Source organism: Carassius auratus, chromosome 8 (genome assembly GCF_003368295.1).
Source record: "Carassius auratus strain Wakin chromosome 8, ASM336829v1, whole genome shotgun sequence".
NCBI lineage: Eukaryota > Metazoa > Chordata > Actinopteri > Cypriniformes > Cyprinidae > Carassius > Carassius auratus.
This window is the reverse complement of record NC_039250.1, coordinates 23,089,046-23,106,611: the sequence shown is the minus strand read 5'-3', so window position 1 is coordinate 23,106,611 and position 17,566 is coordinate 23,089,046. Positions and strand designations below refer to the sequence as shown.

Genomic DNA, 17,566 nt, shown 5'->3' with positions numbered 1-17,566 from the left:
TCTTTACTATTACTAGGTATTTAGGTATTAGTAAAAACCCTAAAAGCATAGCAAATGACACAATATGACTGAATACCTTGCAATAGAATAAACAAATGTAATCACAAATTTAACCTTAAGTTACTCTCATTTACTAATCTTGGGTGGAAATGTTCTTAAATATATTTAACACACTCAAACATTTCACCTTAAGATTAGTAAGTTCGAGTAAAAAAAAAAACAGATTTCTCAAAAAATAAAAAATAAATCTATAAATATTGTAGTTCGTCACTGTTTTTGTCGAATCGAGGTGGAGTTTCTCGGTCAATCCTCGTCTCGCCAGCAGAGGGCGCAGCTCCGTGTATTTTCAAAGCTAATTCTGAATTGACACAGAGGAAGTGAAACATTCATCCCTGGGAATGACCGCAAGGCGTGGGTTAAACAAGTCGTGTTTGTAGCTGTTTCACCGCTTTTCATTAACAGTCATTAAAGAGCTTTCACTGAGCTGAAGATGGACAGATTTTAGCGAGTCCTGTGTGGAGGACAGGAGGACAACAGCTATCAGGCTAACGTTAACCTAGCTAGCAGACAAGCTTCATGAATCAAACCCTGCTAATAAACATCACTGAAACACAACTATACAGAGAGACACACACTGACTGCATCATGAACGGTGAGTTTGTGATACATGCCGTTTAAACGGAACATCTTAGATGGCTGGAAACTGAAAAATAACTAGCATTACAATTAATCATGACCCTTCTCTAATATACATAATACTCAACCCGGATATATTGAATTTTAATGAACAGTTCATATATTATCCTCATGCTGCTTGTGTATAACTTTTCCAAGTTGTTTTTCACTCTCGGTTACCTTTTTTCTATTTTATATGCATAAAATACAACATAATGGTTTTATATACCTCAGTTAATAACCAAAACTAAATGATCTTCAATACAACCTGATAATGCAACTTGGGTTAGTGTGAATGTTGCTCAGCTTCCTGTCTGACCTTGTTTTGCCAGATGATGTGATGTTAAACGTCCCGGTCATCCGACAGCTGTACCACTGGGATTGTGGCTTGGCCTGTTCGAGAATGGTACTAGAGTAAGTGTGAATCCTGACCCGAGTGATGTATTATGCAGTTACTCGAATGTTCAGATGTTTAAACTCCTATTTTTGTTCACAGGTATTTAAATCCAGTAAGTGAGGAGGAATTTCAGAGAGCGTGTTTGGACTTGGAGTTTACTGAGAGTGTGTGGACTATTGATCTGGCTTATCTCATGTGTAAGCTGGGGGTCAGACACTGCTTCTGCACACAGACGCTTGGTGTGGACAAGGGCTTCAGGAACCAGGTGCCATCTGTTTATCAAATCACTTGATACAGTCATGATCACTGCGGATAGAGAACAAGCTGTGTCACATGTGGTCCAGGAAAGAGTGGATGTTTTGGTCCTTTTTTTCTAAGAAAAAGGCATTAGTCATTGGCATATAAATAATATTCTTGATTTTATTTATGACTGAAGAGCTGTAATTATAATCAAAGGACCAGTTCGCACTCAATTGGCTTCTGAATAATTGTTTTAATTTCTTGTTTTCTTCTGCATTTAGTCTTTCTACAAAAAGCATTTTGACACTGAAGAGGACAGGGTGAATGAACTATTTCTGAAGGCTGAAAGCAACGGAGTCCTGGTGAAAAAATGGTGAGGTTTCCACATTTAATCCATATATATAAATCCATGTATATTTAATTCATCCTATATAAAAAGAAACTGCATGCTTGAAAAATCATGGAAATGAATACAGTTATTACAAAAAAACTACAAACAAACATTTGATGTGTACATTTAATAAACATTTTAAAAATCATATTATAAAGACTAAACTAAAACCATCCTTTGCAGTAAATAAGCACTGAAAAATCATGGAAACTGGTTGGTCAAAAAGCCATGCACAATATTGAACTTTTGGAACTTCTTACTATTGGCAATACTGTATATTAAATAGTGCATAGTTCCTATTTTAACAATAAGATTTTTACACTTAACTTATCTTAAAAAATAAAAAAAAGCTTTAGCTTTTATTAAATGCAAATTACATACATATTTTAACCAGCTTATGCACTCTGTGGGAATCTAATCCATGCCCTTGGTGTTGTTAGTGCCATGCTCTACTGATTGGACTACATGGATGTATAAAATCTATTCAAAATCATAGTTTTTATGTTTTTTATTTAGACAAAACAGTATAACATTGTATTTAATAGTTGTGTATATAGTTCCAGTTCTGTGACATCAGAAGATTTCATTGTGAGATTATATCAAAACATATTCCACTCAAATGAAGCTCCTGTGCCGTGTTTGATGAAATCTGATCACATCTTGCTCTTGTAGCTCTGTTACGGTTCAGGAGATCCAGAGCCACCTGGAGCAGGGTCATGTGGCCATCGTGCTGGTCAACGCAGTGCTGTTGGTGTGTGAGCTGTGCGCCACTCCTGTCAAATACTGCTGTTTCCTGCCTGTGGGTCAGAAGTGCTTTTGCAGGAAGCCAGATTACCAGGGCCACTTTGTGGTGGTGTGTGGATTTAATCGTAAAACTGGCAGCATCTTCTACAACAACCCCGCCTACTCGGACCGTATGTATTGTGAAGTTTTGCCATTATTCTTAAAGACAGCACAAACACACTTTTAATGCAAAACATAAAAAAAAAAATATATATATATATATATATATATATATATATATATATTACATAATAATATGAATAAATATTATTTCAAATATTTAATTACAAATACTTTACACATATAAAAAGTTTTTGTTTTTTTTTGTATAGTTTTTAAAGGCACTTACATGTTACACCCAACAGCCTTATTTACTATAGTGTTTATTATAGTTATTTTTAAATTAATAGTTAAACCAAAAAGGAAAATTTGCTAAAAAATTTACTCAGGCCATCCAAGATGTAGACTGTTGGTTTCTTCATCGGAATAGATTTGGAGAAGTTAATCATGACATCACTTGCTTATCAATGGATCCTCTGCAGTGAATGGGTGCTGTCAGAATAAAAGTCCAAACAGCTGATTAAAAACATCACAATAATCCACGAGTAATACTTTAGTCCACAAATAAACATTTTGTTAAGTAAAAAGCGGAGTGTTTGTATAAAACAAATACATCAAGGCATTTTAAGTTTAAACAGACTGGAGTCGCATGGATGGTTTTTTTCAGCTGTTTAAACTCTCATTCTGACGGCACCCATTTACTGCAGAGGATCCACTGATAAGCAAGTGATGAAATACTAAATTGTTATACAATCTCATGTATGTCTCAGATGGCCTAAGGGTGAGTACATTTTCAGGAAATATTCATTTTTGGGTAAAGTGTTTCTAATGATAATACAGAATCTTACACATTGAAATATATGCCCATCTCTTTTATTGACAGGTGTGTGCTGCACAAGCTTTAGTAACTTCGAGGAGGCCAGAAGAAGCTACGGAACTGATGAAGATATTTTGTTCATCTACAAAGACGGCTGAGTTTTGACAGCTTCTGAACAAATAAACATTCAAAACAACTTTTGCATCCACTGTGGTTGGCTGGGTAGCATTTTTTGCCAAGGAACCAGTGCCGCTGGCCAGTAGTAGGTAGTATGTGTCACCTCTGGCTATGGTCTTCATTAGAGCTATAGCATCGCACAAAGCATTACTATGGTGCTACATGGGCCACAGAATGAACTATTTACACAGAAAGGAAAGGGAAATGCTATGTATATGTAACTCGTCATTATTGTGATGTAGACTTATATTTTTATCTATAGCTCATATGTAGTGTCTGCCACTGTAAGAGGTGAAGGAGGAGAGTACATTATGTTTTTCCATTCATGTAAAGATAGAGACTTTGTGTTTGTTCAGGGTAACCTTGCAAAATCATGGGGTTGTGTTGATTTTTCATTTAATTTTTCTCTCGGAAGCCACTTAACACAATGAAAGGTTTGAATTATTGTAAAAGAGAAAAGTTGTTTTTAAAAACTCAGGTAAGATTTGATAAATCCGGAATGTTAAATTCTATTCCACTGTCGGGGGGAAAAAAACGTTTCATAGGTGCAATATGTGTGGATTCATTTCTCCAGGGGTTTCCTCAAGAACAAAATCACCTGGACATCTGTTATAACCTCATGTAGAGTAGCAAGAGACGGTTTGGTGCTTTGTGGGCAACTCTGAACCACGATCATAAAGTACATTTTAAACTCGCTCATAGCAGTAGAACAGTATTAGACCTGTTTATGAGTAATTTACTGTATTACACTTTTCAATTCTCATGATTATATTATGTTGAGGTAATTCATAGTAATTACACTCGGTTCATTCCTCTGAGAGAACAGGAACACTAAGGTTAGAGTTTTACCGTTTGAAAAGGTCTGAACACAGTGTTGTCATTGCTTTGCTGTTTGCTATCTTGTTAACACACTACGCTTGCTCAGTGGCTCAAATGGTTCAGTCGTCGATGGTTTGTGACACACCGGCTGACATATGAAATGCTTGCACATGTTGTTCCACCAGCCAGAATTATGTTATTTAATCTTTGATCATTCAGGTTAAATGGTACTTTGTTGTTATTTCTTTGATTTTTAAGACATCAGATGTCCAATTACATCTGCTTGTGCTTTTTTTTTTTTTATGAACATGAGGAATGTTGATATGGCAAACTTTATTTTTATGAAATATATATAGTTGCATTTCAGAAATTAATAAAGTTGGATTTGTATTTTATTCAAATGCATCCTTCCATTTATTGACCATAAAAATGAACTGATAAATTATAAAGGTTATTTTGTGAAATTGAAGTAGAGGTACAAGGACTTATTCTAATACATTATGTGGTTCTCCTGCATGTGCCAAGGATGTCTTTCTGATAAAAGTGTGGTTCTTCTCAATGGCTTTTGGCACACGTTTTTCTGATAAGCTCACTCCTTAACAATGTTGGGTTTGAAGTCATGCTGGATGGCTTTTTTGAGCTCCTCCGCATACATTTCATACCTCCCAGTCATCTATGGAGAGATGCACACATGTGAATGGCACACAGATGCTACCAGAGACAATTGACTATCTAACCTCTCTCTCTGATGAAATATAAAGTGGAAGTTTTTTTTTTTTTTTTTTTTATGCCCACCTTGAAATTCCATTTGTCTGCAACTTGGCGATTTAGGTTCAAGTCCATCTCTGTCACCAGCAGGCCATCACGGGTTCTGGATAATCCTGGAGATCTGCTGCCGTCGGGTGCAGCTACATAGCTGGAGCCATAAAAATGCCCAAAGTCATGGTGCGCTGCGGATGACACAAACTAGAAATCATACACAAAATGCACACGACCATTTTAAGTTTGTGTACTGTTAGACTTTATGAGTGTTTTTACAAAAAAAGTCTTATATGCTTGCCAAGGCTGCATTTATTTGATCAAAAATATAGTAAAAACAGGAATATTGTGAAATATTATTACAATTTAAAATAGCTTTTTTCTATACAATTAAAAAAAAAATCTATTTGAATATATTTTAAAATAAAATAATAAGCCCAAATAAGCCGTGGTTTACAATTCAAAGCGGAGCTGCTTATACACTAGTGATATAGTTGCAAATACACTATATATAATTTATTTTCTTTTTTGCAACAGCCTGTTAAGCAAGCTATTGTGAATGTGAAATCTGTGAGATTTTTTACTCATTCTATTTTGTTTTATTTATTTTGTATTTATTTTGTTAAAAAGAAATCTAGCGTATTTTCAAAGTTCTCTGTTTATTTATTTAATGGTAAAGTTATTTCCTAGGTAATCGTTTGGTGCATGTTTGCAGTAGGCCTAGCCTGCATTTAAAAACTGAGGTGCCACTAGTTGCGGTTTTGTTTTAACGGTAATGTTTTATAACGCTTATAAAAAAATGTTTTTTCATGTGTGGTGCTTTGGTTTAGCATTGGTTACTTCATATTATTTAAATGCAATCATGTTTAAAATCTGTTATTCTGGATGTTAACTTGAATGAAAATTAGTACTTAATCATTTACATTTTTCACAAGCTCTGAGATAAAGTCTGCGGGAGCGGACGGGAGTATACACAAACATTTCGTGAGCGGGCGGGAGTGGAACACATAGGTTGCAGGAGTGGGCAGGCCTGGTCATACATTCAGTGGTAGCGGGCTGGTGTGGGTTTAGGGAAACCAGCACAGGGCTCTACTCAAGAGCATGGATGAGTCCGGCCCACACCTCGCAGCTTTAAGGAGCTGCACAGTGTGACTGACCTGGATTTACATCCCATCAAAACGATAGTCCATGGGATAGGCAGGTCCATGGCCAGCCTGGTGGTGTTAGAGCACACCCTTATGAAATGGCTGTTCAGGATGACCACTTTGAAGCAGATTCTCTCACAAGAGTGCACAAGGGACTGGCTTTTCTCCATGGATCTGAAAGATGTGTACTTTCACATCCAGATAACCCCCCATCACATACGATTCTTGAGATTCACCTTGGAGAGAGTGGCATATCAATACACGTTCTCCCATTCGGGCTGTCCCTGGCTACCCATACTTTAACGAAGTGCATGGCATCTGCGGTACTACAGTTGGGCCTGCTTTGTATGCAGCCCCTTTAATACTGGCTGAAACCACTAGTTCCGCCCCATGCTTGGCACCTCGGACGCCTTCGTGTCAGCTCTGGCCCCCTGTAAAGACTCTCAGTGGATAGAACGAGGCATGCCCCTGGGTAGTGTTTACAGAAGGAAGGTGGTCTCGACAGACGCTTTCAACTTAGGTTGGGGAGTGCTGTGCGATAGCAAATCGGCTTTTGGTCACTGGTCGAAAGAGCAAGGGCTGCACATCAACTGCCTGGAAATGCTGCCAGTATGTTTGGGCCTTTTCCCCTTCCTGCCTGACCTGAAGGGACACCACGTCTTGGTCAGATTGGACAGTTTGACGGTAGTGTCCTACATAATTCATCAGGGAGGACTCTCCTCGAAGCACATTAGTGTACTTGTAGAGCACCTCTTGGAATTGGCCCAGATCAACTTGCATTCACTGAGAGCGATGCATGTGCCAAGCAAGTTGAACCAAGGAGTAGATATGCTTTCTTGGAGCAATGTCTCCTCAGATGAGTGGATGCTCCACCCGCAGACGGTTCAGAAAATCTCTGAGATTTTTGGCAAGGCAGAGGTCGGCCTCTTCACCTCAAAAGACAACTCTCATTGCCCAACTTATTTCTCAAAGGACACGGACACATTGGGCCAGTCGTGGCCCAACCTCTTCCTTTATGCTTTTCCACTGATCGCCCTACAATCTCTCAAGATAGAGCTCTGTTTTACAGTCTTCCTGGTGCATGACCCGCAGTGAAGACCCAGCTTCCTGTGACATATCTCTGATATTGTCCTTCCTGCAAGAGCTATTCGACAATTTGTCGAATACAATAAGGATATTATATTGATAATTATATTGAGTATTCTGCCCCATTTAGGCAGTTGGAACAACTCTTTATATGCTTCGGTGGCCGCACCACTCATCTTGGGCATGGTTTAGCGGTGTGTCCATTGCAGAGATCTGTGCAGCGGCCGGCTGGGCCTCGCGATCCACATTTGCCAGATTATATCATCTGGACGTTCCAGCCATCATACCTTTTGACAATTAATTTGACAATTATTGCCTGTATTACTGTAATTATTTAAGCAAAAAAACTAAAAGGATTAGAAATATGTATGCTGCATTGTTTGCTCTTGAATGAATTGATTGGTAGAAGTACCAAATTGAAAGAAGATCACAATGTTAAATCAAATGTTCTCAATATATATTACAATAATCTTATGTTCTGAACAGTGTTTGAGTGGTCAAAAATATTTGTATTTGTAACGGAAGCATGAGATCAGATTTTGAAAGAATGACTAGTGGTGTTAAAAGTGTGATCAGTTTGGATTTGTGTACTAAGAGTTTTGTAAATATACATCTTATGAAAAACATTAGATGTCAAAACATCCATCCTGGCATGAAGTATTTTGTTTGTTTTAATATTTTATCAGTCCATTTTTATCAATGCCATGTCACTGTATTTATTTATGTTTCATAAAGTTGCAAAGGGTTGCAAAACCTGGAAACCTCACAGAAAAAGAATTGTAAAATGAAACCTCATATCATATCTAGTTGCATCACCTGAGGCTGATTTTCAAAATTTTCTGAAGATTGAGTACCTAATTTCACTGATCATTTGTTGTTCCTTCTTTTTTTCTGTTTTTTTTAAATAAGTTAGACCATATTTTGTATCCTATTCATGGACAAATGCCCCTCATATATGTTTGTGGCTTGCTGTATGTCTGTGTGACCCTAGTCATGTCACATAGAGGCTTCACATGTAAAACAGCAAAGGGGGATTTTGTGTTCAGGTTGAAGGCTTATGCAACAGTAATGAGTGCTGAAAGCGAGAACAGAGCCTGACAGACTAGAGCTTTAGAAACACGACACCTGTGAACAAGTTCCCTTGTCCTCAGCCCGCCACCGATACAGGTGCTAGATTGACAGACAGATACGCTGATCCTTTATACGCTGACACAGAGACATTAAGCTCATGGACATTAAGCTCATGGACATTAAGCTCAGGTGGACTCAAATATGTATACAGATGGGAATGATCTTTAGGTTTTGACCCATATTTAATTTTCAAGCCGATAGTGCCATCTGCTGTATGAATGACTTACGAGAAATGTCTCCACTACACTCAGACCTCTTTAGGTTCTTTAAGTGAAATATGCAATTTTCTGGGATATTCATATAAATATTCATCTTAATATGCAATCTGTAAGTAACCAATTTGTAGTTAAACACTGGCTCAACCAATGACATGACTTTTGGGGCATGGCTATCTGTTTGCTTGATTTATGGAAGACAAGGAATCCTATAATGTACACTGTTCAAAAGTTTGGGGTAGGTATGATTTTTTTTCTTTAATTACGTTTAAACTACAGTAAAAACAGTACAATTGTGAAATGTTGTTACAATTTACAATATAATTTTTTAATGTATACTGTGTTACTTTTTTTTTTTTTTTTTTACAGAAGTGGTTATATTTGTTTTTCTGAATTCCTGGATGAACAGAATCAGTCGTTCGAAATAGAAATATTTTGTAATATTATATCTTTACTGTCACTTTGGATATACTTAATGCATAATTGCTGAATAAAAGAATTAATTTCTTTAATAAAAAAAAAATCGTACTGACACCAAACATACATACAGTATATGAATAAAGGACCTTTTGGCCTTAACTTTGGTTCAAGTCACAACAAGAGATAACAAGTTTACTTACGTAAATATATGCACATGCTCACAATAAATGGATAAATACCTTTCTTTCCATCTCCAGATGTGAACTCATTCTTGAAATACTCCTGGAAAAGACAGATCTATATCAAGACTCAATAATACCCAGAAATCAGCAGTAGAGGGCAGAAGAAAACACTAATCTGAACACATTTCATATGTGTAGCACATGGGCACTGCATAACAGACTGTAGAAATAACTCCAATTTAAGCCAGTTTAAAGATAATTGGTTTACTGTATCTATCTCTGAGAATAAAAGTCATCCCTCTAAGACATTATGACCACTAACAGAGACCAGACTTGTTTTTTCATCTGTAACATTATTTGCAGTTTGGCTTATAATCCTGTTTAAATGATTTAGAATGTGCTTATCTAATCATATTAGTTATATATATATAGTTTACCTTAGTTGTTGTTGTGATATTATCACAGTATAAACAGTGCATAGTTGGGGCAAGCAGGACATTTCCTGAGAAATCTCGGTGTATGTTTTAGAATCAAGAGCAGCTATAGGATAATTTATGTGATTTTTAAGCATGTTGAAATAATTTTTTTGGCACACTTATTGGAGAACAGGTGGCACATACTGTTCCTACACGGTTGATGGCACAGGTGAAGCAGTGGTTTGCGATGGCAGCATTTCTGGCCTCAATCGGCCACATTGGTTCACTGTAACACAAAACAGCATCAGCATGATGCAATACGGGCTCTGCGTTATTCAAATAAAACAGGTATATAACATGATACCTGAGCAATCCGACTGTGGCCGAAGGGTTAAAGATGATCTCAGCCCCATGTATGCTGTACATTAACCAGTTGAGAGGATGGTGTCGGCCGTAGCAGATGTTAACAGCAATCTTTCCAAACTGTGTCTGGAATACAGTGTGACCCGTGTTCCCTTCCATGTAATATGTTGACTGGAGAAGGATATAGTTACATTTTTAATCAAGTTTGAGTTTGAGCTTTTCAAACCAAAAAACATGAGAGTTTAAAGTAAAGAATTTACCCAAAAAATGGCCATCAAAGATGTAGATTAGTTTATTTCTTCATAGCAACAGATTTGGAGAAACTTAGTATCACATCACTTTTTTACCAATGGATCCTTTGCAGTGAATGGGTGCCGTCATAATAAGAGTCCAAACAGCTGATAAGAACATAACAATAATACAATGATCCACATGACTCAAGTCCATCAATTAATGTCTTACGAATAGAAAAGTTGCATATTCATAAGAAACAAATGCGTTATTGAGGCATTTTAAGTTTTTTTGGCCAGAAGCAACATTTTTAAGTTAAAAACATCTCGGATATATTTGTTTATTAAAACATGCAGCCATATTGGACTCTCATTCTGACGGTACCCATTCACTACACAGGATCCACCGATGAGCAAGTGATGTCATTTCTTTAAATCTGTTCCAATGAAAAAACAAAAAGAAGCAAATTTTCATTTTTCACTATACTATCCCTTTAAGATCTGCTACTTTTCTTGTTGCAGTAAAAGATAGTAGTTAAAATCCCACATGGGATACAACATTAAGAACAGGAATTTTGAACTGATGTTGCCATAAATTAAACAACATTAACAAGACCACCATCATAAAAAATTATGTGCAAGGCCACCCATAGTGGTCTGGATGTAACTTCACATCTTGAATGGTTAAAAAAGACCTTTGCACTGTAGTGGATGACATGCATCAAAAGGTTAATGCCATAAAATTTCCCACATATGTACACCCATATTTGCCATATGGACAGATCTAAATGAGATAATGTACTGAGCAGAGATGAGGATAATGTGAGCTCGCTAGATTATGTAGCAAAAGGGCACTGATAACTGAGGGTTTTATTCTTTTGTTTATACAGATTTCCTTATACAGATATAACAGATATTTCCAGAATTTGAATTTGATCTGCCATGCAGAAATAAAAGTGCTAATGTAATAAAATTGTGATTGATATATTGCTGATTTAATATACGATCAGTCTGTGCTTTAGTGGTGGGGATATTTCTAATTTATAGAAAAATTATGTTTTATTTATTGAACAATTGTACAAAAGCATTAAACAGTTGCATTATCAGTAGCACATTAGTTTTGAACGACACATGATCACCTTCACCAACAGCTAATGTGACTAGGTTTAAAATGATCTTTCATCAGAAAATGGCTTATGCAAAACCAATTTAATTTACAATTTTTGTGACTGACAGAATATTCTTTTGAAAATGAATAATTGAAACTTTCAGTGTAAGGTGAGAATGACAGATACTTTTATACTAAGCATTGCTGAATAATGAATAATAATGCCTGAAATAATTATTTCAGAACTATTTAAGAACGTTTGGTGATCTTTCTCATTCATTTTAACATGGTGAATAAGGGAGAGAGTAATAAATGGCTTCTCCAGAACAATTGTGACTAAATCTGTTTGTTGGAACAGTGGAAAGGTGGTTATAGATTATCATCGGCCTATGTGATATCAGTGCATCTACTTTTGAGAAAATGAAGACATTATATACAGTATGCGGTGTTTTAAATTGTGGCCATAGTTTGTGATGTTAGTGTAAATTCATGCAACTGCTGCAGCATGGAAATTCACGCAGGGCTGAGCTGGGTTCTCAGAAGAGTTTCTGTGTAAACCTTTCCAACACTGATATATATCAGCATAGATGGCAGCAAAATTCTCCTTAACTTTACTGAAAACAACAGAATTGAGCCATCTTCTGCCATCTGGTTCCTGCAGGTACCCTCAAACTTGTTCCAGGAAAAGAGAGTGGGCACATTTCCTGAACTGATCATTATAACCGTGTGGAATGGATCAAAGGCACAACAGGAAACTGATAAACAGCCCAGCTGGCGAGAAATCAACCACTTAGAGCGCCCAAAGATCATGTATTGCAGATACACACATGTTGGTTTTTATGGTTTATGAGGACTCTTCATATGCATAATGGTTTTTCTACTGTACAAACCGTATTTTCTATCGCCCTACACCTAAACCTTCCCCTTACAAGAAACTTTGTGCATTTTTAGATAAAAACTAACCCATTCTGAATGATTTATAAGCCTTTTGAATTACAGGGACACTGAAAATGTCCTCATAAATTACATTCTCATTGTAATACCTGTCATACAAGTCATTATACAAATTAGTGTCCTCATAAACCACATAAACACACACACACACACACACACACAAACATGTTTAACCAGAAAAATGACACCTAACATGCTGGAACAAATCTCTGATTACAAGAATGTCTATGGTGCTTGCACTGAACATCAGCTATCCACTAAGATACAGAAATGCCCATGTTGTGGCACAAAATACAGACACCTATGTGTACAGAGGGGTTCAAACAGAGGGGTTCAAAAATGTGTTGGGTTTTTTTGTGTGTGTTTTTAGTGGTCTTAAACTGGACTGTACTGTATCAATATTTAATTTACAGCTTAATTAACTCATGTAACTTAATGTAAGCAAGTGATGACTCTCTATTACCCTAAACATAGAGTGGGACTGTAGCTGTGTTCTTTCACACTGACAGTTGTTTGACTGTTGTGCAGAGGGTGACACCGACCTCGTTAAAGTCTCCAACACGGGGAATGTGATTCTTCCGTGATTTGCCTAGAACATTGCCATTATTGGACACCACCACTGCAGTGTTCCACAATGTTCCACCGTGGATCTCATCTCTCTCCAAAATGGGAGACACCACCACCATGTTGTATTTTTTGGCCAGCTACAAAATAAAAATCAAGCACATGTACAGTAGTATCAGCATTAGATGTAACGACTGCATTAAGAAGTAAAGAACACAGGCAGCACATGACATTTTTAACCAGAGCTAACTTTGCCTTGCTGTAAAAAACCCAAATTATCTGATATTTTAGGAGGTTTACTGACCATGACACAGTGATGAGGGTCTAAATTCCTGTTTATTTTACATGATGTTCGCACAACATGAGGCTGGTTTGCTGGATGAAATGTTTTCAAATATTGAAAAGCCATGAGTTTTGAAAAACTATCTTAACATTTATAACAAAAACAAACTACTTAATATAGCTTTTTCAGATTTCTTTTTCCTTTTTATTCATCAAATTTGTATAATCATAACATTTTTAATTTATGTTCAAAAACAAAATGAAAAAAATATTTTTTTTACTATTTAGTGAATATTAATTTTCATCATATAAAATCATTTATTTATAGTTTGTTATTATTATTGTTATTATTTCATATTATAATTTCATTCATTTACTTTCTACATGATATCAGACGATTTGCATCACCCTACCACTTCTCCAAAACATTAAAATGTATCTTTATTTAGAAATTAAAAAACGATCATCACAGAAGAGGTATATTCAAATCATTTTATGTAGGAAGAACTGTTTAATTTTGAAGAAATTAGTAAACCTAGACATGTGTGTATAATCTCTAGTGGTCTTGAAGAATCTGCATGATGAAAAATTAAACTGAACAGAAAAGACCAAACAGTGCTTAAATAAATAATCCAGCGCTTGTTGGTTCTAGAAATGTCACTGAAGGACATATTTGCGAAACCATAGATGCAGTTTCTCTGTAAACGGTCAAAGGCCACGCAATTCCTCAGAGTTCAGTGTCAGAAGATTCCACAGTTACGTGCCGCAGTGCTCATCGGCCTGTGGCTCTTTTCGTGGTCAGTATCAGTATCTTGTCGTCCCCTCTGTGGGCTTAACCTCCTGCTACATCCATTAACAAATCACCGGCGTCAAAGCAGCTGCACAGCACTGCACCAGTTAAAAAACATGCCCTATATCAAAATGAACTCCCTCTGCAATGGGCACAAGGGAATCAAACCATTCAGTCCTTGCTAACACAGAGCCTCATCTTGAGTTTGGACTGAGGTTAAATATTATCCATTTATTTAACTCTTACCTGAATACAAAAGCGTGTGGTGAGCCCATCCTCGGCCGATTCGGCAAACTCTGTCCAGGGCTCCCTCTCTCGTGTGCAAAATGCAAAAGGCATTGCTATGGATGGAGAACACAGGAAAAAAAAATTATGATTTTCCTGAATGAATTTATTCTTACCAGGACTGATTTTTATTTATGTGAGTTCAAACTATCGAAATTGACTCTCCTTGGTGGCCAATAAAACTTTGTTTTGCTTGCTGAGAGGGAGGATGAGGAGTATAGTGGATAAGTTTATGGTCTCATTTTTCATTGGCAGTTATTGTTTTGTTTAGAGCAGGAGGAAATTATTATTTGTTTACAAGCATTTTTAAATCAATACTATCAAAGCAAAGATGCATCGTAGGTTTGCATGGAAACACAGGAAGTCAGAGCTCAGGGGTCAAAGGTTTACGTGGGGTGGTGGACAAAGCGGTTGAAGCCTGGGCAAAGAGACCTGTTGAGACCCAGAGGGACTGAATGACCTTTGGGATGCCTGGAGATTTTATAATTGGAGCATGAGACTCTCTTTCATCAGCTTGCATCCCTACAGAACGCCACAGCCAACACAAACAGACAAACTGTGAGCGCAGCTGAATCTTCGTCACTACCATCCTGCTGCGCTCTGCTGATGTAAACCAGATTCTGCTGAAGTCTTCGCGGGCATGTTACGTCACTGTAGGCCAAGAAGGAGGTCTTCCGATCCATAGGCTCATAAATAAACTCAGTAAGAACAACAGGATATGGAAACAGAAAAAACTAACATTTGTGGCTGTATATAGATGTGTGACATGCTATTCTTCAGCTATTCTTCACCTAAAATTATTTAAAAAGTTGCTTTAAATTAATTTAAAAATATGATGCATGTATATTTTAATCATATTATATTGATTGATAGAGTAATTACACCACTGTAAAAAAACTGAAAGATTAGTAATCATTAATTACTTAAATATTAAATTACTCAGAAATGGTAATGTATTACATATATTATATAATAGGGCAGTCAAAAGTGATTAATAACATCCAAGAAAAAAGTTTGTGTGTGCTGTTTATATATACATATACACACATACTTGTATATATTTATGAAATATTTACATGTATATATATGATTTATATAATATAAATGTACATTACATATTATTCCTAAATATATAAATGTATGTATGTGTGTGTATTTATATATACATTTATCTTGGATGCGATTAATCAAGATAAATTAATTTGACACCACTAATGTATAACAATTTATTTCATACCATTTATAAATAATTTGATTTCCATATATATATATATATATATATACATACACACATTTTGAACTGTATACATTCATATAATTTCAAACCTAACAGGATGTTCAACTAGGACTGTTGTGAAAATAAATAGTAAATAAATAATTACATTTTAGTGAACAATTACGTAATATAAAATACCTTGAAAAGTTTTGCTTGTTAATATTGTTAAGTGTGGTCTGATTAATTAAAACACCCCGCAACAACAAGGTTGACCAATTAACAAACTAGATTCCATAAACTTCATATGACACCCGAGAGCTGTATATATTCCTGCTACAGACGGAGATTGATGAATTCAGAGGAAAGAGAGTTAGATGCATGTGTTTGTGTTTTTGTGTTTACTCACTCCAGGCTTCCTGGAAGCACACAATATTGACCCCACACATGGCCGCCACCGCCACCATCTCCCCCACACGCTTGTGCAGAGCTGTGATCTGTGAAAGAAAAATGAGAATACTGAGCCAGAAGTGTGATGAACTCAAATGGATAATACACATATGGAATTTGTTTTAGTGTATGAACATATGGGCCTATCATAGCCAAAATATGCCAGCTGGCGCTTATATGCACTGTGTTCTTTGTTCTCTCACCTGTTCAAGTACAGGAGCATCAGTGGGAAGGACTATCTTGTTCTGAATGAGTCCCACGCGGACGGTTCTGGGTGGTCTGAGCTGCTCTGGAGATGCCTCGAACACATAACCCTTCAGATCAAAATCTTGCTCCTCCGCTGCATCTCTTGCACTCTGAGGAAGGTTCAAGTCCCTGAAAGGCATTATAATTTTAAATGTCAAACACTCAATAACGTCTTTAATCAAACAAATTTATTATAGATCAATTTGCAATCTGCAGCATGAACAAAAAACTGCTGGTTAGCCAGAGGAAATCCTTTTTTTTTTTATTTAAGAAAATTGATAAATTAAACCAAGGAAAAGGTTAGGCCAACTTGTTTCTATTCATGGGACTTCTATGGGAATTACATCGTCATATAAAGTTAGAGCACGTCAAGATGCCGTCAAAGTAGATACAAACGATTATCATAACCAACGTCCATGACATGCAGAATAATATCTAAACGTTTTATATTTTTATTATTTTCACGAACATTTCTATATATATAAAAAAATAAAATAACAAAACGTCAACAATAAAAACTGCTATAGCTAGTCTAAATTATTATCTTGAAAGTCCATAGATATCGCTATTATTTATTACGGCTGTTAGCACGTTCCCTGACAAGAGGAAGCGATGAGACCAGCTGTTTTCCGGGTTCGGTCAGGCGAACGACATTCCCAGAGAGACCCCTTTGAGGCCAAAGTCCACCATAAATCATTTACTCAATTTAAACCTAAATGTAGTTACGAAAATGAACTTCTATAAGAGCTCTTACAATTGGACAAGAGCTAACTTACCCGCTTGAACCTGTCAATCTCCTCAATTATTTCAGATTTAGGCTAAATTACCTAGTTTCACTGTACAGCATGTTCAAATCAAATGAAAGTCATCTGTGTGTGTAACATTACTGCAGCTCTCTCCAGTCATATAACCACAACTCTGTGGTGTGTAGTCTTCGTCTCTAGTGAATGCGCGGTTGTGACTTACTTCAGTTGTTTTCCGAACAGCAGTCTTCGCACTTCTCTGAGTTCAGCCTCAGGTACACATGATTCCAGAAGTTTCTCTAGCGATTCAAAATCTTTCCCAGACATTTTGAGCTGCCGTCCTTGTGCTCTGTGCGCATTACTTTTTAACTAGCGCATGTGCTCTTGTGCAATCTTCACGACAGAGGGTCCAAGTGCTCCCTACATGATTTGTTATTGGCCTTCATGTATTACCAAGTCAATACGGAACAGTTTTCAGACCACATGTATAACCTGCAGGCGTCTTGGTTGAAGGCATTTCTACAGCTGTGATGTAACATCGCGACTGCACACCACTTTACCATTTTAAACTGACGTAGGAATGCTGGACATAAAGGGTTTATTTTTTTAAACATAAAAACATTTT

At 36.6% G+C, this 17,566-nt stretch overlaps 2 protein-coding genes across 2 annotated transcripts; one reads left to right on the top strand and one right to left on the bottom strand.

Annotated features, from left to right (window-relative positions):
* The first annotated feature begins 293 nt into the window (after positions 1-293).
* Positions 294-4,660, top strand: LOC113107699 (protein GUCD1-like). Its single transcript, XM_026270375.1, has 6 exons — positions 294-652; positions 1,008-1,089; positions 1,172-1,337; positions 1,594-1,685; positions 2,376-2,617; positions 3,430-4,660. The coding sequence occupies exons 1-6, from the start codon at positions 577-579 to the stop codon at positions 3,519-3,521; spliced, it is 750 nt and encodes a 249-aa protein (XP_026126160.1). The 5' UTR covers positions 294-576; the 3' UTR covers positions 3,522-4,660.
* A 76-nt stretch (positions 4,661-4,736) lies between these two features.
* On the bottom strand, positions 4,737-17,401 carry LOC113107698 (beta-ureidopropionase-like). Its single transcript, XM_026270374.1, has 10 exons — positions 17,165-17,401; positions 16,156-16,327; positions 15,912-15,999; positions 14,251-14,345; positions 12,911-13,072; positions 10,078-10,247; positions 9,918-9,999; positions 9,355-9,397; positions 5,155-5,309; positions 4,737-5,032 (listed from the first exon to the last, which is right to left on the bottom strand). Exons 1-10 carry the CDS (start codon positions 17,266-17,268, stop codon positions 4,949-4,951), a joined length of 1,155 nt encoding a protein of 384 aa, XP_026126159.1. The 5' UTR covers positions 17,269-17,401; the 3' UTR covers positions 4,737-4,948.
* Positions 17,402-17,566: the final 165 nt, after the last annotated feature.

What these genes read in the sequence shown, in the direction of transcription:
- LOC113107699 (XM_026270375.1), top strand. Translation starts at nt 577, where the DNA reads ATGAATCAAACCCTGCTAATAAACATCACTGAAACACAACTATACAGA. An exon ending in ACAAGGGCTTCAGGAACCAG is followed by an intron (nt 1,338 to 1,593) that starts GTGCCATCTGTT and finishes TTCTGCATTTAG; the next exon opens with TCTTTCTACAAAAAGCATTT. An exon ending in GGAGTCCTGGTGAAAAAATG is followed by an intron (nt 1,686 to 2,375) that starts GTGAGGTTTCCA and finishes TTGCTCTTGTAG; the next exon opens with CTCTGTTACGGTTCAGGAGA.
- LOC113107698 (XM_026270374.1), bottom strand. Translation starts at nt 17,268, where the DNA reads ATGTCTGGGAAAGATTTTGAATCGCTAGAGAAACTTCTGGAATCATGT. An exon ending in ATGCTCCTGTACTTGAACAG is followed by an intron (nt 16,000 to 16,155) that starts GTGAGAGAACAA and finishes TTTCTTTCACAG; the next exon opens with ATCACAGCTCTGCACAAGCG. An exon ending in CCACACGCTTTTGTATTCAG is followed by an intron (nt 13,073 to 14,250) that starts GTAAGAGTTAAA and finishes TTTATTTTGTAG; the next exon opens with CTGGCCAAAAAATACAACAT.